This window comes from Silene latifolia, chromosome 10 (assembly GCF_048544455.1).
Source record: "Silene latifolia isolate original U9 population chromosome 10, ASM4854445v1, whole genome shotgun sequence".
NCBI lineage: Eukaryota > Viridiplantae > Streptophyta > Magnoliopsida > Caryophyllales > Caryophyllaceae > Silene > Silene latifolia.
Window position 1 is genome coordinate 151,444,247 of NC_133535.1, and position 22,578 is coordinate 151,466,824.

The following is a 22,578-nucleotide window of genomic DNA, read 5'->3' on the forward strand; positions in this document are numbered from 1 at the left end:
TGTCACAGGAATTTCATTGCCGCCGTCGATGCTATTAAGGAACCGAAAAATTACCACGAAGCTGTTAAACATGACGAGTGGAAATTGGCCATGAGAAATGAAATACAAGCCCTTGAGAATAATTGCACTTGGAAAATCGTGGAGTTACCTGAAGGGAAAAGGCCGATCGGTTGCAAGTGGATTTATAAAATTAAATTCAAAGCAGACGGGACAATTGAACGCTACAAAGCGCGGCTAGTAGCTCAAGGATTTACCCAAGTTGAAGGAGTGGATTATCACGAGACATTTGCACCCGTCGCAAAAATGACGAGTGTTAGAGCATTACTAGCAGTAGCTGTTTCGAAAAATTGGAATATTGCCCAATTGGACGTAAACAATGCGTTTCTTCATGGTGATTTGAGTGAAGAAGTATATATGCGATTGCCCCAAGGTTTTGAAGCAAGCGGGTCTAACAAGGTATGTCGACTCTTAAAATCCTTGTACGGTTTAAAGCAAGCATCGAGGCAATGGTTTGCCAAACTCACGGAGGCACTAAAAGGGTACGGTTTTACTCAGTCTATGGCCGACTACTCTTTGTTTACCATGCAATCGAATGGCGTGTTCCTCGGAGTTTTAGTTTACGTTGACGATATGATTGTCGTCAGTGATAATCGAGAAGCTTGTGACAATTTGAAATACTTTCTTAACAAAAAGTTTGGAATCAAGGACCTCGGGAAACTCAAGTATTTCTTGGGAATCGAGGTTGCCCACGGAGCAACGGGATTGTTCTTAAGTCAACGGAAGTATGCTATGGAGATCATCAAAGAAGCAAAAATGGAAGGTGCGAAACCGATTGGCACCCCTATTGTGCAAAATCACCAATTAGCTCTTGCCACCGGGTATGTTTTGCGAGACCCAATGCCTTATCGACGTCTCGTTGGGCGATTGGTGTATTTGACTATTACCCGTCCAGACTTGACATACGTTGTTCATACATTGTCACAGTTCGTCAATGAACCCCGCAAAGAGCATTGGGACGCAGCCCTTCGAGTCATTCGCTACCTAAAGGGGAGTCCGGGAAAGGGCATAGTGATGAATAGAAATGCGCCCATTCAGTTGTATGGTTACTCCGACTCTGATCATGCTCGGTGTCCACTGACGAGAAGGTCTTTGACTGGGTACTTCGTCTCCTTAGGCCCCACTCCTATCTCGTGGAAAGTGAAGAAGCAACATACCGTAGCATTATCATCCGCTGAAGCAGAGTACAGGGCACTTGCAGCCGTGACACGGGAGCTGATTTGGCTCAAATCGTTGCTTAATTCACTCGGCATTGGTCATGGTCAGCCTATGCGTGTCCTATGTGATAATCAAGCAGCCCTACATATCGCAAAGAATCCGGTCTTTCATGATCGAACCAAACATATTGAAATAGATTGCCATTTTGTTCGACAACACTTGGTGACTAATAACATTGCAACGAGTCATGTCCGGAGTAAGGAACAAATCGCGGACCTCTTCACTAAAGCTCTTGGTAATGAGGCCTTCAATTATCTTCAACGTAAGTTGGGCATTCGACTTCCGACTGCTCCAACTTAAGGGGGAGTATGGAAATATATATCCCATAATATATATTTCTTATCTTGTATTATATGTAAATATTTTGGTAGTTGTACGTATCTTTTGTTTACCTAGTTTATAGGATTGTATTATGGGTGTTTTGACTAGGGTTAGACGTAAGTTGTTAGCTATATATAGAAGAGCTTTGTAATTGCTTAATAATAAGAAGTGACGGCTCAATAGCCTAATATTCAACCACACTTCATTCTCCATATTTTATCACTGCATAACTTACCTTATTTCGATTTCCAAAAGTAACAGGACAGAAATTTCTACTGAGTTTCAGAATCATGGTAATTCTCCTGATCATATGGATCGTCCAACTGACATAGCAATAGCGCTACCAGACGTCCCACCAACACCAGTGCGCCGATTTGTGACAGCTGAACGATACCAGATTGGGCAGATTCCATCAGAACCACGCCGAATTCCTGTGATGGTGTACAATCTTGAGTAAAGGATTTTTCCAATTTCGAAATGAATGTATCAAAATCTATGATTAGACCGGAAACTGAGAGTCTCTTTATTCCACTCAAAGTTATTTAATTTCTATTTTCCATGTTATATTTAGTGGGAGACGGTCTCTCAGAAGACCGACTGGTTGCTAAATAACGCTGATTCAGTACTTCACATCGTCATTTCCCCGTAAATCCCATTTCTCTTTTATAATCTAATTCATATTCACTAAATCTTTTTTCTCGGAGACTTATTGTTATCTGTTAAGTCGAGCAATTTCTTTATCGTTGGTTACAAGGTGGAACCTACAGTTACTATCTTAGCTGTGCATTGGGTAAAAACCCGAGTCAAAACACAAACTCGGAGAAAAGAGGCTGCTAGTATTATGTAAAATATCAATCATGCAATTTGAAGTCAATGAGTCAATGCATCTACCAATAAGTCATCAGAATGAATTTACACCTATTTGATGCTGATGTTTTATTGACTACAAATTTGATTTACCGTATGTTATTTACACATCTACCCAACTTGTTTAGCATATAGCCATAATACTACGAGTACTATGGTACTCCGGTATTTAGACCTGACAAACGGGTCAACCGGTTGAATCGAGGAGGGATTATTATCAACTTTACTATATATTACGAAGTATTTTTAATTAGTACGAACTATCCATTATCATAAACACATTTGAGAGCTGGCACAGAGTTTAGGGTCGGTTACTAGCCTCACAAGTTCTGGTTTAAGGCGTGTATCTCCGTCTTAACCTTATAACTGGTCAAATAACATAAATGGAGTTTCTAAATCGGATTGTACTCCGTATCTGATAACAGAAATAGCAAGCAATTTTTCTCATCGACCACATGAATTGTTATCTGATCTGTAATAATCTCAAAACGGAAATACCCGTCTCAAGAGAGACCAACTAATCAATAGCCTGCATTCCATAAGTGACTTTCTTTTGACATTATTTGGTCCAAACAAAGAGGTAAGTAGCAAATTGCCCCCCAAATGTTTGGGGGTAAGTGCATTTTGGCCCCAAAAGTTTCAATAAGTGCAATTTGCAGCCCAAACGTTTGAGATTAAGTGAAAATCGACCCAATTTCAAAATTCCGACAATTTCACATCTACAAACGCTACCTAACCTCCGTTATCAAACCAATTTCAAAATTCCGACAGATTCTTACAACATAGTTCAAAAACTTTATACCGGACTTAAAAACCTAAAAATCATTGTCGTATAAGATATATTGGGAATTGGGATTGCCAAGATTAGAGTATAAGACTATAAGATATTTAGATTATCTAGTTTCCTTAAGTCGAGCTCTTGGGTTTTACTATATAACTAGGTTAGAACCCGTGCCACAGCAAGGCATTTTATAGTGTGGTCTTATATAGTGTGTATTAAAATTAACAAATTTACATAAACTATCTATGGTTTTAATTTAATGTTATAATTTACTAAATTTAATAATGTATAATACCTCTAGTATTAAGAGGTAAAAAGAGGATGCTTACTAACATTAGTTGATACTTGAATTATCTTTGTCTTAACCTCTATTATTTTTAGTAAAATTAAATGTATAAGTTTGCATTGATTGAGAATTACCGCAATTATTTAGTCGTAACATATATATATATATATATATATATATATATATATATATATATATATATATATATATAGAGGCCGGATCCGGTGAGGCCGCTAATTATGGCGAGGCGGCCGGCCTCACCATATTCCTTCATGGACTGATTTTCAATGTTTATTGGGCTGGAAACTTAGGGTCATTCCTAACTTTTCTTTTGGCCCAAATATTTTCTCACACACAAAAGCCCAAATACTTTACTCTATGTCTCTAAAATATAACAAACAAAATTTTTAAGCTACAGCTTGCGAGACTACTTGATTGATCTAAGCTTGGACCTGATTTTGTGAACCCTATGCATGTTTTTGTGAATCTTGGACCTTATTTTGTGAATCTAAGACTTGAATAGGTGACTTTAGACATACATTGGCAATGGTAATTATTATATAATAATCGTATATTTATATTTGTTCATCTATGTGGGTCTCGAACCCACACCTTGTGCAATAGCACAATGCTCTACCTTTTGAGCTAATAGATGATATTGTACCAAAATTAAATTATGCATCAACAATATAAAGGATTCACGAAACAAGGTCTATGATTCACAAAATAATAAAAAGAGCAAAATAGGTGATTTCGACCATTTTGTGACCAAATTTCACAATATTACCTTCTATTTTCACAAAATAAGCTCTAAGATTCACAAAATAAGGTATAGGATTCACAAAATAAGAAAAAGAGGAAAATAGGGATTTTGACCATTTACGACCAAGTTTCACAATATAAGGCCTAGGATTCACGAAACAACGTCTATGATTCACAAAATAAGAAAAAGAGCGACCATTTTGTGACCAAATTTCACAATATTACCTTCTAGTTTCACAAAACAAGCTCTAAGATTCACAAAATAAGGTATAGGATTCACAAAATAATAAAAGGAGCAAAATAGGTGATTTTGACCATTTATGACCAAGTTTCACAATATAAGGCCTAGGATTCACGAAACAAGGTCTATGATTCACAAAATAATAAAAAGAGCAAAATAGGTGATTTCGACCATTTTATGACCAAGTTTCACAATATTACCTTCTAGTTTCACAAAACAAGCTCTAAAATTCACAAAATAAGGTATAGGATTCTCAAAAAAATAAAAGGAGCGAAATAGGTGATTTTGACCATTTATGACCAAGTTTCACAATATAAGGCCTAGGATTCACGAAACAAGGTCTATGATTCACAAAATAAGAAAAAGAGCAAAATAGGTGATTTCGACCATTTTATGACCAAATTTGACAATATTACTTCTAGTTTCACAAAACAAGCTCTAAAATTCACAAAATAAGGTATATGATTCACAAAATAAGAAAAAGGGGAAAATAGGCGATTTTGACCATTTATGACCAAGTTTCACAATATAAGGACTAGGATTCACGAAACAAGGTCTATGATTCACAAAATAAGAAAAAGAGCAAAATAGGTGATTTCGACCATTTTATGACCAAATTTCACAATATTACCTTCTAGTTTCACAAAACAAGCTCTAAGATTCACAAAATAAGGTATATGATTCACAAAATAAGAAAAAAAGGAAAATAGGCGATTTTGACCATTTATGACCAAGTTTCACAATATTACCTTCTAGTTTCACAAAATAAGGTATATGATTCACAAAATAAGGTAAAATAGGCAATATTACCTTTTTCTTAAACGTTGGCTGCTATGTTAATTAGGATTGATAAATTATTAGCCAGTGTAGCCACTGTATGTTAATAAATTACATTGTGACCAAGTTTCACAATATAAGGCCTAGGATTCACGAAACAATGTCTATGATTCACAAAATAATAAAAAGAGCTAAATAGGTGATTTCGACCATTTTGTGACCAAATTTCACAATATTACCTTCTAGTTTCACAAAACAAGCTTTAAGATTCACAAAATAAAGTATATGATTCACAAAATAAGAAAAAGAGAAAAATAGGCGATTTTGACCATTTATGACCAAGTTTCACAATATAAGGTCTAGGATTCACGAAACAAGGTCTATGATTCACAAAATAATAAAAAGAGCAAAATAGGTGATTTCGACCATTTTATGACCAAATTTCACAATATTACCTTCTAGTTTCACAAAACAAGCTCTAAAATTCATAAAATAAGGTATATGATTCACAAAATAAGAAAAAGAGGAAAATAGGCGATTTTGACCATTTATGACCAAGTTTCACAATGTAAGGCCTAGGATTCACGAAACAAGGTCTATGATTCACAAAATAATAAAAAGAGCAAAATAGGTGATTTCGGCAAAAATAGGCAAAAATATCCTATTTCAGTGGCTGTTTAGGCAAAAATAGGTGATTCAGTGGCTGTTTAGGCAAAAATATCCTATTTCAGTCCAACTAAGTAAATGCATTCTTCAATACATGAAATCGATCATAACTAATAAAGAACAAACCTAGGTAACCTGAAATCGATCATAACTAATAGGGAACAATAACAATGAAGCGTCAACTACGAGCGAGCACAATAGGAACGTATAGAAATCAATTGAAGTCGAGTGAAGACAAAGAGTAAAACAAGAGCGAAACTTAGTAATTAAACGAATTTAAGAAGTTTGTAACCAAAACTTAACAGATTAAGCAGCAAATATCGAAATCTAGGTAGTAAATAATATACAAAGGGAAGGAACATACGAAGAAGGGCAGAAATCGACTTCAATTGATTTTATGCGTTCCTACTGTGCTTGCTTATGCTCAGAAAACGATCAAAACCTGGATAAGAACATGATAATTTGACGAATTAAATAAGTCGAATGAAAATTAGTGTGAAAAATACGGATTGAAAGCGGAATGAAATAAAATTAAAATTAGTTGATCGAAAATACGTAATTTGCGGATGATAATGGCGGTCGAAAAGCTCTGTGATAATGGCGGTCGAAAAGCTCTGTGACAATGGCGAAGATGTAGCTCAGCTGAAGGTTGAAGAGAGAGATATCGGATGGGGTAAATGAACGGTCGAACGGAGTTAATGATTGAGTAATGAGGAGAAATGTGTGTTAGTTAGAATTATATAAGGACACGTGTCATCATCTGGTGAGTTTATAGTTATTAGATCCGACGATTTAGGATGGGTACGGCCGCCTCACCCTAAGAAGGGTGCCTCACATGATTCAATTTCTATATATATATATATATATATATATATATATATATATATATATATATATATATATATATATATATATATATATATATATATATATATATATATATATATATATATATATATATATATATATATATACGTAATTATGACCATGAATTTAGAGTATATTTTTAAAGAAACAATATTTAATTATATCAATTATTTAGTACTAACATATATATGTAATTATGGCAATGATTTTAGAGTATATTTTTAAGAGTTTATAATATTAGGAGGCAAAATATATAGAGAAGTAATATTTAATTATAGCAATTATTTAGTCCTAACATATATATGTAATTATGGCAATGATTTTAGAGCTTACCGTGAATATGTATATTAGTATATATGTTAAATTACCGTATTTAGTCATAATATATATATGTAATTATGGCAATGATTTTACAGTGTATTTTCTAGAGGTTTTAATCTTAGGCGGGAAAAAACGTAGAAGTACCTATTCATTTAGTAAATAGGGGATGATGTATCGTATTGCCCTTATCACAACAACTCAATAACATAATTCAATCTTGTGAACTACTAGTCTCCGGATCTCCCCTCTGAAATTCTACAGAGAAGATGGCGTGTTCTGACAATAAAAAGATTTTTCGGATTCAGAATTTGGACCGCGTTTCACAATTACCGGACCCTATAATCCTTAGTATATTATCTCGTCTTCCATTAGAGGATTCTGCTCGAGCATCCATCTTATCTAAGACCTGGAAAAACTATTGCGAGTCATACCCAATTCTGTACTTCGATCACAACTTATTTGCATTGCAATCCGGCCTTGCTTCTGTTACTGAAGTCAGCGGCGGAGAGCCTAATTTTACTCAACTAAGGGAGATGTTTATGGATGGCGTGGATCATCGTTTGACTAATGCCAGACATCTAGATTCACCTATTCGGAAATTAGCACTAAACGTGGCCTTCAATGATTCCACGTACTTTTCTCGTGTTGATAATTGGATTGAGTTGGTAAAACAAATTAATGTCGAAGACTTGTGTATTACTGTGCAGACGGTGCACTTCTTGTGGCATGATACCGTTAATAGCTCATCTATAGCATATGAATTTCCGGTTTCAATGCTGACTTCTAAACACTTGCGCAAAGTTTCTATTCGAGGGTGCAAGTTGGGTTGTGACCCAATTAGCCGATTCTGGTCTCTGGAGCGACTCTGTTTGTCACATGTTGTTATGGACTATGATGCATTGGACAACCTAACAAGGCTTTGTCAGGGGATTGAAACTCTAATCCTCGAAAACTGCAGTGTCGAGATGAGATTTCTAAACCTCTCGAAGTTTCCTAATCTGAAAAAAGCTGTTATCGGAATACAGTGTGGCGAGCTTGATTATATTGACATCGTAGACACTAACCTTGAGTGCATAACCTGCGATGCTTAAACCGAACTTTGTGTAAGCGCGGCTGCTTGTGCCAGCATTAAAGAGATCGACTGTGCTTGGTGTACCTTCGACCAGCCTACCTTGTTAAAAGACTTTACTTCTACATTTCCGCTTCTTGAAGAAGGAGTTTTACAGATACACGATACAAATACATTTAAAGCAGCTAGTAATCTTCTCAAGAATTTAATTTTGATTAGTAATGATAATGATTTCGCTTGTGTAAAGGAGGTATATATTGATTGTCCGAGTTTAATATATTTCGATTGTTGGACTAAAGGTCTGGAAGAGTTGCATCTTAATTCTCCGAAACTGAGAGAGTTCAACTTTGCGGGCACGACAGTTCCAAAGCGTGTTCTGTGTAGCTCAGTGACTGAGCTAGAGAAGAGCAGCTGGAATATAATTATGAGGGATGCTTATGACACGACGTGGTTGATGAACCTGAGAGAATTTATCGTACCCTTAATCGGAAATAAGACCACTGTTTCCGTGAACTTCAAATTGCCAATGGTGAGTACCCAGTTTAGAGAATATAGGGAGTTTCGAACCTGAGAGAATTTATCGTACCCTTAATTTGGTTTTGGTAGGCAACATTCCAACGTGAGCTAGTAGAAGCAATTGAAGTTTCCCCGCGACACAATTTTTCCTTATATTTGGAGCTTCACTACGACGAGGAAAATGTAGCTGCTCTTGTGGATGGCATTCTCTGGATTATTCGTCCAACTACTTTCATTATCGATTGTCGAAATTATTATGTCGTTAAGGTATTCTGTTCAACTATATAATTTAAGTTCCAACAAAGTTTTGCAAGGTTAATTTATGCTTCTTTTTATCGCGGAGTAACACTCATTAGTAGTAAAACAAATGAGTGTTGCTCTACGATAAAAAGAAGAATGACTAGTTTAGAGAATATAGGGAGTTTCGAACCTTGGACATGTCGTCCCTAATACCTCGATTGTGTATTCTAATTTGGTCTATGAATTTGTCTTGTTGATTTGCTTTTCTGTTTGTAGTACTTGTGTGAAAACTTGGTTAGGAAAGCAGAAGAGAGTATCTGTGATGAGCAGTTAACTCATCCTTGTTGGATGCTTCAATTGGAAAGTTTCGATGTGGAGTACGCGTGGGATGTTCCACTTACAAACGGAAATTTGGCGGATTTACCCGAGGAATGTCGAACCCTCCTCAGAAATGCACTTAAGTTCAAGTTTCAGTGGTTCGTCAAATAAGTGAGAACCGAGCCTACAGATACATGACGGGGTTTGGTGAACACAAATTCTCACTTTAGACGGATACTATCTAGTAGATAGGGTGCAAAAAGTTATTTTATGTTAAGCTCAAGCGATTTTATGGCGTATTAATATATAGCTAACTAATTTTAGAATTAGATAACGATTATAATTGATGGAGTATTAATTCAGAAAATGCAAATTCTTGAATGAGACTTTCGTTACTTATTAATTTTATTTAGTGTTGATAATCAAGCACTTTGATGACAATATTCTTTTTTAAAACGAAGCATGAGATTAGTTCTATCATATAAAAACTTAAAATTACTCTGTTGATATGCTCCTAAAATTGACATGCCATTATAGGCAGGATACATCGCCAGACAAAACACGTTCGGAGTTAAATGGAAGAACACATTATCAGGTTCGAGTTCTAGATCCGCCCCTGAATAATGCAGAGTAATTGATGGAAGTAAACCTTTCCTACCAGCCTCCAAATCTTTGTAACATAAACCAAATTGAAAATCCGTCTTTCGAGGTTTAACCGTCTTGTAATTTCCCAACTTCAAAAAATAATCTTTTAGCATTCTTGTAAGTACCGTATAAGCCCCTGCGGCGATATACGAGAACATACAACCAGAATCGATTATCGATCCACCTAGATCGTGTACTCTACTAAAAATGTATGGATCGATTGGTAATCGTGTTTGTCCAACACTAATCCCATTCAATTCAATAAAATAGGTTGAAATTTCTCCGTAACGTTTTAAAGCCGTGGAGCTATAATAATCGTTGTCATCGTCGTCTGTTCCGATTTCTAAGTATCCTACACCTCCTAAATCCGTATTGTCATAATGAGGAACACAATACGAGAAAATATCGCGATGAATCACTCCTTGCGTCATTAATTGGTCTACGAGAGACCGCCGCCCCCACATAAGACCCAACATTCCGTTTTCATCGGTGTTAACCGGTTTACCCTCGTACACACGGTTGCATCCGAACACTAAGTTCAATTTAACTTCATCACTCGTATCTCGTCCTCGTCCTCGTCCTATACCAAAAGTAAATGATTCTTGCGCTAATATCCCACGTGCAACAGAACGGTCAAGATATTCTACACGATACGAACAATATCCATCAACACAGTCACCCCTATAACAAAGTGGGTGAGAATCACAAGGAATCGGATTATACGATCGAGATTTGGAATTACGTAAAAATATTAAAGGGTTGCCGAAACAGCCACCGTAGTGTTGGCAATCTTCACATTGTACCCAAGTTTGATCAGTACCGGTATCCATAATGAAGTAAAAAGTTCGACGATATGGTATGGCAGATTCAAACGTGCCAACTCCTAATTTTACTAAGAGTAACGAACCTTCTTTTACGTAAATTTCTTGCGGGGTCGTCACTGCAAGATTATTTGTGAAATTGGAAATAGTGCGAGCTCGATTTGTCGAATGATGGACAAGGTATTCGATTCTTTGCTGTCGAGTGAGGTTTTTAATGTATAAGGGTGATTCTCGCGAATTTGGATGAATGATCGGTACTTTGAATGCGTTCGAGATTTTAACGAAGTTTCGAGTAAATAACATAAATATTATTAGTATCATAACTATTGATTGATTCATAATATTTAATCTAGAACAAATATTATTCAAGTACTATGAGAAGATTGGTATATATGTTATATGTACTAAAAACAAATAAAAAAACTCCATTTTTTTTATAATAATGTATGGAAAACAAAGGTGAATCAACCATGATAACATTCACTATTTATTTCCTTAATGAACTTAGCTTATAAAAGATAGTAATCAACCATGATCACATGCACTTTAATTCACAAATTATTTCCTACAAAAAGAAATAAATTAACAAAGGTTATAAGGGCAATAGCAATAATGGTTATAGCTCCCTACCACATTTTTTCATTGACACATCCAGGCAACTCATCAATTATAGAACTTCTTATTTCTCTTCAATTGTACTCCGTAGAAGTTTCATCATTTTTATGTGGTCTTGTCTTTTCCTCCCTTTTTTCTAACATGAAACCGATTTCTTACTTTATATAGAAACATGTTTCATATAAGGAGCTTCTTATTTTGTAGGTCAATGGTTAATGAGCTTCTTATATGGTTTGAAACTCTTTATAATCCCCATTGCTATTGGCCTAAGGTACATTACTACATTGTATTTAAATATGCCGGGAACGTTTGCTTTTAGACCGGTGTATAGTTTGAGACTATGTCTCACATAATAATTACTCTTTATACATACTGACGATTATTTTGTCTAAGTTAGTGAAGAAAATACTTACTATTGTCCTAATGTCCTTCAAAAGATAGTACCTCAGAAGATGAACGAGGTTAGTATAAATTCTTGGTTAAAACGGAAATATTACATTTTATATGTGGGTCAAATAGGATCGATAAAACAAAAAAGTGTATTCGTAACAACTTTGTTCATGATGCAGGCTAAATGCAAACACAAGTAAAGGAATGTTCAATATCGCGATGGAAAATACTTGCGTCCTTTAGGAGAACGTCCTCCTTACATTCCAAAGGAAGAGGATCAAAAGGGAAATTAAATATTATAAAATCTTCATTTAAGTGTAGGAAGGACGTATTCCGAAAGGATGCAAGCAGGGGCGGCCCTTACCCCGTTCAATTCGGCTCGCCGAACCGGAGCCCATCAGGGTTGGGGGCCTCATCTGAAAAGAGTTCATATTAAAGTATGTACTCCGTATAAGACTATAAGTGTAGGGTAATGTTAGCAAACCTGTCTTTGGCATAGTGGTAGTGGGCCTAGTGTAAACAATTAACACGACTTTCAGAGCAGTTGAGATCACCTGTTCTATTTTTATATCCCATTTTGTGTCCCACCATCCTAAGATCTTGACACATCACACTTCTATATAATCTATATAATAACATAAAAAGGCTTCTTGAGCCCCCATTGAGTTGCCACGTGTCACCCCTCAATTGTCTGCCACCTATCACTTAAAAATCTTCCCATCTACCTATTAACATAAACACCCTTAAAAAATAAAAAAGCCCAAAAAAATACCGACATAACTCTCACTAATTCATCTTCCTTACCTCTATGACTCTTCGTATAGCTTCACTAAAAAATAACTGCAATTTCAGATTTAATGTCTTAATTGATCACCCTTTATTACATCTTCATTACCAACCCATTATGTATTCCATCCATTAATTGGACAACAACTCTATTAAACGTTCCCACCTATATATTGGGATCGTTCCCTCGATCAAATTACGTTCCTACCTATTTCACGATCAAATTTGCCTAAACAATTGGCATGACACACGAAACAATTGGCATTCTCCTACTATATTGATTGGTATGACAACTTCTAGCGCCTTCCCAAATCCCAATTAATTTCTTGATTTTTCAATTGAAGAATATTAGTAGATAAAAAATGATTGTCGTTGTGGAACCGTCAAATGTGCCACACTTGACATTTTGCTTTCAATTTCTGCAGGACCAAGTTATTTCATATTATAAGGTATAGGAACTAATGATTAAGGTAATTACTAATTACTAATTGGATTTTTCTAGATTTTCCTATAAGAAACAACTAGAATGGTACCGAGTAGAAGAGTACTTTATAATTCTGCAGTTACTCAGTTACTATTTGTTTTGGTTATTTTGCAGGCACATTTAGATTTAAACCGTAACTTTCAACATTAAAGGGTACGAAGTAATAGTTACCAACGAGTATCTCTTTTCTAATTTCCATGGAAGAGTAGGACGTTTCAAGTTGTTGTGTTATGTAAGGCAACTATGAAAATTGCCGCCTTTCTAATATCAACCTCTATTCTAAAATTTTCACATTAAGAAAAAATTGGAAAAGAAAAGAAAACTCTTTTATTTTAGTTCAAACCGTTTTCCTTTAAGCTTTTTCGCTATATCTCTCATGAGAGATCGTCTTCCACTAATTTAGTGGGGAGACATAATAGGGGACAAAAAAATTCTGTGGGTCCTTCACCTCATCATGTGAGAGGTCTCCCAATAACGCTATTGAGAGACCGTCTCTCCAGAATTTTTATTTCAAATCGTTTTCCTTTAAGCCTTTTCGCTACTAACCTTGGTAAATTTTGCAGATAAAAGGTAACATTAACATCTACTGCGTGTTTAACTTGACCCCTTTTTTCTTCTTTAGCTTTCAAAATCAATGTTTTAGTAGGTGTATGATTAAGGTTTGTTATCTACCGTATAGCAAGATAAAGGTTTGTACATTTCAGTCAAGTCAAAATCCTCTCCATTTCCTAAAAAGAAATGGATAGGCCATTACCTATTAACAGTCCAGATTGTATCTGGTCAACATCTGTTTACAATTTATGCATAAAAATAAAGGGTTAATGAGTATAAAGGAGATAATATTATTAAATGAGTTTGTGAGAGGAAATGGAGAGGATCTTTGTTGATTTCATTCAATAAATATTTTACCGAAAGTACGATTCTTTTAGTCCTATGTTTGCAAACTATTGGAAGCTTACAGGGTACCAGCTACTCTCTGTGTGTGATTCTTCCAAGTTATATGTAGATCAAATGACCAATAACGATGTTCCTAATTCCGAATTTCCAACTTAATCGTCGTCGTATCATTAACAAGGCTATGGCTATTTTACCAGAAATATTTTTCTCCACTTGTGTATTTGGAGTAACTTTTTTACATTTTACTTATTTTTCTTTTAAAGTCCACTTGTGTGAGACTGACCTTACTATGATTGAATTGAGTTTCATAGTTCCACATTGTCACTCATTGAGTCATTGGTAAGTTATCTTTTTTTTTTTAGTCATTGTCAAGTTATCTTTTTTTTTTTCCACATTGGAAAGATTTGATATAAAGTACGGACTTCAGTGTATTTCATAATCGAGCTAATTAATTACCACCTCATTTTTCGGGGAATGGATGTCGGCTCACTCTATCTACCGACTGTTTTACTCCGGACTTGCAATCTTGCGAATGTGCTTTATTTATACCGACAAGAAGACCAACCATGACACTATGACAAACAACATTATAACGTGCCTCTCTACAAACCAAAAAAAAATATGCATTGACGAACATAATCATGCTACAAAAAAATGTCATCAACTAGAAATGAACCCGTGAATTTCACGGGTAATAGAACTAGTTAGATAATAGAAATGGTAATTATATATATGAAAGTGCTTATGTGTCAATAAGAGAAGTGATGGAACATAAGATGGGTCACGAAATGGGACATAGGATTTATACTGTCTTCAGAGGGCCTAAGCTCGATTCCAAATGCTATCATTTTTACCCATTTTAGTGTAAGTGACTTGATAACTTTGTCACTTTTAAAAAAAAAACGTTGGTCTTGCTTAAGACCGTCTTAACTTTAGACATATAATGCCCTTGTTTTACTTTTACCTCTATTTTAACCGGGTGTGAAAATCAATTACTTTACTCCTAGAAATAAAAGTGTAAATATGCGAAGTGAATGTACTAGAAAGAATATTTGTTTACAAGAAACAAAATACTATGATTAAAGTTTTTGATTAAAATAAAATCATGAAGCTCTTAATTAATATTTATAGTATTTGAAATTTTGAATATTATGCCTTCTCATATATTAATGGTCTTATATTTATTTATTATGACTAAAAAATATGAGGCGACCATCATAAACCTCCGCCTAATATTTGGAACATGGCCTCCACCTTTCATGGGCCGCCCCTGGTCATGCAAGTATTTCTCTGTGATGATAATCTGCCATTGTATTGCTTTTCTTCCATCGTGGCCTCTTTCTTTTTCCATGTTGATGGGCTGTTGTGTACTAGTCCATTCAGTTTGGCCCTTTACACTCTATTGACTAGACATGCCTAAATAAATCCGAACCCGAAAAATGGATCGAAAATATCTGAATTTATAGACGATCGAACACTTGATATGAGTAACTTGAATAGTACCCGAAATCCGGCTCTATCCGAATTGAAACGAAACTGGACTGTATTCAATAAAAAACATTGAATGAACTTGAACCTAAATATATCTCAACCAATAAAAACTCAACCGATTGGCCTGAATTTTCACATTGATTTTTTTTTTTGACAACGATAAACTGATATAAATAAAATAAAACGAGATTACAAAGTATTCGACTACACAAACTAGCTAAAATACAAACCGAGGGGCATCGGAAACCCCAAAACTACTTTGCATCCAACTATCCAGGTTACATTTAAAATTGTACCCAACGGACGATGACAATCATCGTTTCTTGAATGGAGGATGATATTGGGCATCAAAATTGATCAGACCAGCATCCTTTCTTTTATTTCTCTTGATCATTTCCACTGTCTTCGTGTACCTGCAAACAAAATCAAAACGCTCCATATAAACTAAAGAGGTGGTCTTCAAATTAGCGTTAACCTGCGCCCTTCGACCGTAACCCTTGAGATGATCCTTCCCGAGGCTACAAAACTTATACTCTTTAAGTGCCCCAAACCGAAACTGTTCTGTAGAAATATTGCTAATAAGAGTTGAGTCCGGAGATATTCGCTTTTTCTTATCAATTTGAAATATGTTGTCCTCTTCAACCAACTCAGTGCTTCCTGTAGACACAAAGTCAAAGACAGGCAAAGGACTAGAAGCGGGACTAGAAAGAGGACTAAAAGTGGGAACTGCTGCTTCTAGGGATGGCAGTGAGTCGGGGACCCGACCCAGACCCTGAGGGTCGGACCCTAATGGGTCGGGTATGGGTCTCATTTTTTCAGACCCAATGGGTATGGGTCGGGTATGGGTCTTAAGAAAATATTTCGGGTCTGGGTCCGGGTCTAAGTTATGAGACCCATACCCGACCCTTAGACCCTATATTAAAGAAAAAAAATAATCAAAATTATAACTTTTCTGAATTCATACTGGCATACTGTAGAAACCCAACTAAAGTATCTTTCTCTTCCCTCATCCCATAAAGTGATAAAACTCAACCACTGACAATACCACCACGCCATGACGCCACCACTAACACAAGAAAACCAGCACCACAATACTGATACGCGACTGACAACCACCTCTCTAATAGCCGGCGACCGACAACCACCATTAACGGCAGATTAATAAACTCATAATGTTAAAGTAGTATGAATTTTTTTTTTAATATTATAGACCCCATAGTCGTTAATCGTGTTACTAAAGTGGTGGTCGAAACTCGGACCATGGGTAGACCCGAACCCTACCCTTACTCATAGGGTTCGGGTATGGGTCCTTAAATTTTAGACCCTTGCGGGTCTGGGTCGGGTACGGGTCCAAAGGAAAAATCTCGGGTCGGGTCCGGGTCTAGGCAGACCCTACCCAGACCTTACCCATTGCCATCCCTAGCTGCTTCCCTTGAAAAGTCTTCATGGGGAGTTCTCGCATGGGCTTCCTTATGTGGAAGCGGTTTGTGAACACGAACTGTCATTGTGGTAAGAAATTTATGCTGTTGAACTTGAATTTTTTTTCCTTGAAGAAGTTTTTGATAAGAACTTGCATCAATCTTGAGGTGAGAATGGCCTCCACCTTTCTTGTTAAAATTGAGAAACTGATCACCATGAATTTGATTGGAGCATGAAGTAGGATCGACATTCACATCAGTATCGGAAAAGGCATGTGTTCTGACATCGCTGTTATTATAAAGATCCATTCTATCTATTAATGGTGTATCATTATCACTTGGGCAGAGCTGTGACGACGAACAACTGACAGTCTCAGACAAATCCTCAACAACCTTCTTACTCTTACTTTGCACCAAAACCTCTGGAGTTTGGAGAGAATAAACGCACTTTTTCCCTGCTCGAACCTCATTTGTATCAAGAGGTTCTATCTTAACCTGCTTACCATTATGATTAACTAACAAAGACTTCCTAACTTCCTCGAGTGCCCGTATAATATCACTGTTAGAAGGTTCTATCACACTTGTCTTCTCCAAAGAAATCTTCGCCTCCGAAAGCCTATTCAAATTTTTAAGAGCCATGGCTTTACGGAAGAGAGCCTTAGCATTGTTGGGGAAATAATTTAAAACCATAGAACAGAAAATTAGAGCTTCCTCAAAAGCTTGAATCTTATTAGAACAGGCGGCTAGATTTAAACATAAAGAAACACTCAGTGGTAAGAGCCAGTTGAAATCCAAAACGATTTTATTCTTTAGAGCCACATACAAATGACGACACGCCTTATCATAGAAATCACCCGCAGGATTAAACTATTGTTGCCGAAAGAGATTATTACCAAAGTTTTTGATAGCATGGATTTTAGAAAGAGGGGCACAATTTAATTGAGAAAGAGCATGATGAAATTCAGCATCATCTTTGACCAACTCCTCACTTACACAAGCAACAACGAAAAAATCAAGAAAGCCAACACCAGTAGAAGCCATAAGGGAAAGAACAATAAAGTTTTGGCAAACTGGAAAAACTTAACAAACCAGCAATCGAAAAGCAAAAGGAAAATAAAGTCCCAATCTAATAAAACCCCTATCAAGAGAGATGAGATCGAGATACTTCACCTTACGGAGAAAGATAAGGTATTTTACTGATGAAATCAAAAGCCACCGAAAATCCCGATCGAAATCTCGCTGTAAATCGGTCGAGAAACCGCCTCAAAGGAGTAATTTAGAAGAAGACACGGGTCGTAATTAGAGATATGAAGACTCTCGTCGGCGACCAGGAGGAATTTGGTTGCGGTCGCCGGGGAGATAGGGCGGTTTAGGTAGGCGGTGGCCGGTGGGTAATTTATGGGGGTTTTGATTTAGAGAGGTTTCCTTCGTTGATGGGGTTTTTTTACTTACGTTTCCTAAGTGAATCGATTAAGCTTTCACATTGATTTTTTTTAGTAACAATAATTTGAATTTCTACATCTATAAATACTATTAAAAGGCATCCTAAAAAGGCCAACTAGACAAAGCCACATGGGATGTGGAAAAGCCACATAGACATTCACATTGCCACCTTGGTTAAAATTGACACACGTCTACCCCATCATTCTCCACGTAGACATATATCTATACTATATAGTTAAAAAGTTATTTATAACATTTAATTTAATTTCACATGGCATTAACATTTAATATTGAGTAGGTCTTCTGAGAGACGGTCTCTTAATAAGCTTTATTGAAAGACCATTGTACAATTTTAAGAAAAAGTGGTATCAAAGGTAATAAAATAGGTACAAATCATGATTAATGATAAAATGGGTACATTTATTATGTAAATAGGTACGAAAATATTATGTCACGATCAACAATAAAAGGGGTACGAAATACAAATAAAAGGGTACGAAAGATTGGTCTCTCAATAACTTAGTGAGAGACCGTCTCTCCAAAGTTTTAGTGTTTAATATTTTATACCCCATTAATTTCTATTAATTTTTATTGATTATTTAATTATTTATTAATTATTATTAGATTATTGATTATTTGATATATTTTTTTTTTAAAAAAAAATTAATGATTACTAAAAGTCCATACAAAAATGTCATTACATATTGTGTAACATACAAATAAAAAAAATCAAAAGACATCATTAATATTATTAAATTAAATGTATATATTAAAGATTTGATGAGCTAAAAAAACCAAAAAAAGATGTAACTTACCAAAATTCACATAAAAGTTTCATAATTTACATTTATATTTCACATTTTAATTGAAATTTTTGGAAGAGAACATATATTTAGTGAATCGGTTAAATTTATTCATATTAACACGGCTCATACAATTAAAGTATACATTTATTTATTTCTTTAAAATCTATATAATAATAATAGTATAAAAAGATTAACATTGAGTATATTTTTAAATGACATGTGATATAACCACGTGATTTCAAGAAGCCATATTACAAGTCTCATCATATCATAATTATTTTCTTTTATGTCCCCTAATATTTATTCTTACAACTACAATATTAGAAAAAGTTAAAGAAGACACTAAACTTTTTATCTTCTTCCACTTCAATACTTTATTCAATTCACCACAAGCATTTAACCATACTTTTCATCTTCTTTCTTCCTAACTCATATCTCAAGTTCTTTTATAATGATTATTCAATCTATTCAATTACTATATTAGTCTTACTTCATTCACTTTGTTAGGCTATTTTTCTTTTACCTATTGAAGGAGACAAACGTGACCGCCTTTAGTAAATTGGCGGTTAAGAAACTCCCCAATCTCCGGAGCACCAATATCTTGAAGTTACATAATACGTAACCCATGTATAAGTATTAATCATTGATTTCTATATAAACAAATTATGTCTATATACATATAATTAGACTATTTAGTTTGAGTATGATGAATTGAGAATGCAAATCATTACTGAATTTACGAGTTAGCATAAATCATGAATCATTAGAGCAATGAGAAACGTCATCCGTTCACCATATACATTCAAAAAAAACTCTCTATTAAATGCCTAAATCCAATTAATTTACTAGGTTGTTAATAGAGGAGAAAAAGAGTTATTCATAATTAGATTTTTTTGTATCTCTTACAAAGACCCACATTTTAACGACAAATACAGTGCCTCTATTCGGCTATTCCCCACTAATCTCATACTATTACTATTACTACTATTACTATTATTACTATTACTATTACTATTACTATTACTATTACTATTACTATTATTACTATTATTATTATTATTATTATTATTGTTTATATTACCGTGTTATTATGTTCAATCTCATAATTTCCATCCTATTTTATCGCATACAATGTTTCCAAATCAAGATCTGTTTTATACAAGTAGTATTAACAGAAAAAGAAAATTTGTATAGGACCCGTGATTTTTCACGGGTTTCAAAACTAGTTCAAGTTGAAAAGTATACGGTACATTTAAGTTTATTTTATGACACGAAAGTCAACTGAATCATACCCGACTCGTAATAACATAAACCGATTAAAGTTGCTAATTGAAGTTAATCCAATCAACATCGAATTGAGACTGAAAATAAGATAAATCCGATTAAAATTAAACCGATTTAATCCAACCCAAATCCGAACCAAATAACACATTTACCAGATCTACTTTTGACAAGTCAACTTAAAGATTTGAGTAAAAATATTGAGATGATTGAGTAAAAGATTGAGATATGTTTGAACACAAATTCTCATTTGTGACATGCAATATCCGTCACTTTGGAGTGACGGATACCATTTTACCTCATAAAGTACCCACTTTTTCTCTCTCTGCAACACTGTTCATGTGATCCTTTTTCTCCACTAACCCATTTTGTTACCATTTTTACTCACAAATTATCCGTCACAAATGATAACCCGCCACAAGAGAAACCAATTGATGTTTGAATGACACTTCTACTTACCTCATTCTTAATTACATATTGTAATAATTGTACTTGTAAGTTGTAACAACTAAACAAGAGCAATATAAAATGGCTGATAGTGCTCTCATTATTATTTAAACCCCAAACTAAAGCTCTTTACCACTTGAGCTAAATCGTATTCTCACGACTTTCATATACCTAACACAAAAGAAAAAGTGCCAAAACTGTCAATTACTTTAGTCAAAGTCTCAATTAGTGGATAGTATAGTGTATATGGGGACAGATTTAGGTTTTGATATTAAGAAGTGGGGAATAATTAGACACGTCGAGTAAAGTAAACGGACACCCACCCACACACAAAGTTGGTATATCATCAAAATCAATCATCGAGGAGTTCGGCTAATATATACATTGTTTAATAAGAACACACAATAATCATGTATATATGTTGCGGCTAATCATTCACATCAAAAATGTGTTGCGTATACACTTGTGTTGGAATACTAGAATCCATACCTAAACGTTACTCTTCAACAGGTTGTCTAATTCATTACAAATACGTTAATACAATACAAGTATAATACACTATTAAGGTATTTATTATTTAATTTCAACTGAACATTATAATATGAGTACTACAAGACATGAAACTTAATTCGCGATTGGTAACAGATCTAGCTCGTAACCTAATTTGACATGTACCATGCATAATTCTAACATACATTATTGCTTCTCTTACTTCACTTTATTTGTTGACAATGTTGTATCTAATATGTCATATGAAGTACATATTATGTCATATTTCATATATCCCTTATTCGAAGAAAAAAAAATCTAAAGACGTGTATACATGATACATGCATATATTAATGTAGTTTAATCTCTAACGTGTACGAGTTAAACAACATTAACATACAATGCTAAGAATTTTAAAAAATTAGAATAGAGCAATAAACTAGCTAGGTTAAGTAGAATGAATACACTAGTTGAACTATCAACAATAAGACTCGGTAGCTATTAGACAATTCGGTGTTATTGTTAAACATATATGACATATTTGTTGTGTAATAAATTATTAGATGTTGATCTTAGAAGATCTCCTATTGTATGTCATATTGTCAGGTAATCGTTGTATGAGAATTCTAGGATCGATCAATATACAATATAAATATTATTACACGTATATATACCAGTTATTGGAGGGCAAAATTACGTATCTGCTTGTAAGCAGATGTAGCTTTGTGAAGCTATGTAGCTTAACTTTCAAAATGAATAAAATGAATAAAATAATTTATATACTTCGTCCGTCTTAGGGATATGGTAAGCTACACAGTCTTATAGCTTGTCATTGAAGTTGTTCTTAAAGAGTACTTTGTGTAACATAACTCTACATTGCTATTATAGTCGATTGGCTCCAAGTTGAGCTTTTTGAATTATTCTTTGAACTAAACCAGGAGATTTCATAGCAAATTGAAAAGTACTCATCTCGTTGATCAATTCAATTATTAACTTATACCAAATTCGTGTACAAAATTAATGTGGATTTGTAAAACATAAATTCTTGGGTATAATTTTTGTGAAACTAGTCGTTGCGCCGCGCCCTCCCGGGCGCGGAGCCCCGATTTGTGGTTCTGTGCGTAGTAAGCTTTGAGGAAACTTTGCGAATATTTAACGGTTCGGTGTACAGTACATTGTGTATAAGCCTGCCGATTTGAGGTAATAAAGTTGAAGCTATAATCCCCCGCATGTTTGCAGTTTTACCTTTGAGATTATG

General features: G+C 34.8%; 2 protein-coding genes and 1 long non-coding RNA gene across 3 annotated transcripts; 1 reads left to right on the plus strand and 2 right to left on the minus strand.

The window, feature by feature from the left end:
• Nucleotides 1-6,573: 6,573 nt before the first annotated feature.
• LOC141608545 (uncharacterized) lies at nucleotides 6,574-9,478 on the plus strand. The gene is made up of 5 exons (XM_074427887.1): nucleotides 6,574-6,649; nucleotides 7,426-8,188; nucleotides 8,273-8,762; nucleotides 8,840-9,016; nucleotides 9,266-9,478. The coding sequence occupies exons 1-5, from the start codon at nucleotides 6,574-6,576 to the stop codon at nucleotides 9,476-9,478; spliced, it is 1,719 nt and encodes a 572-aa protein (XP_074283988.1).
• Nucleotides 9,479-9,729: 251 nt separating this feature from the next.
• Nucleotides 9,730-10,782, minus strand: LOC141608546 (aspartic proteinase nepenthesin-1-like). The gene has a single exon (XM_074427888.1). The coding sequence runs from the start codon at nucleotides 10,780-10,782 to the stop codon at nucleotides 9,730-9,732; it is 1,053 nt and encodes a 350-aa protein (XP_074283989.1).
• Nucleotides 10,783-15,510: 4,728 nt separating this feature from the next.
• Nucleotides 15,511-18,337, minus strand: LOC141609354 (uncharacterized). Its single transcript, XR_012527375.1, has 2 exons — nucleotides 18,025-18,337; nucleotides 15,511-15,849 (listed from the first exon to the last, which is right to left on the minus strand). It is a non-coding gene; the product is annotated as an uncharacterized LOC141609354 (long non-coding RNA).
• Between the last annotated feature and the right edge of the window lie 4,241 nt (nucleotides 18,338-22,578).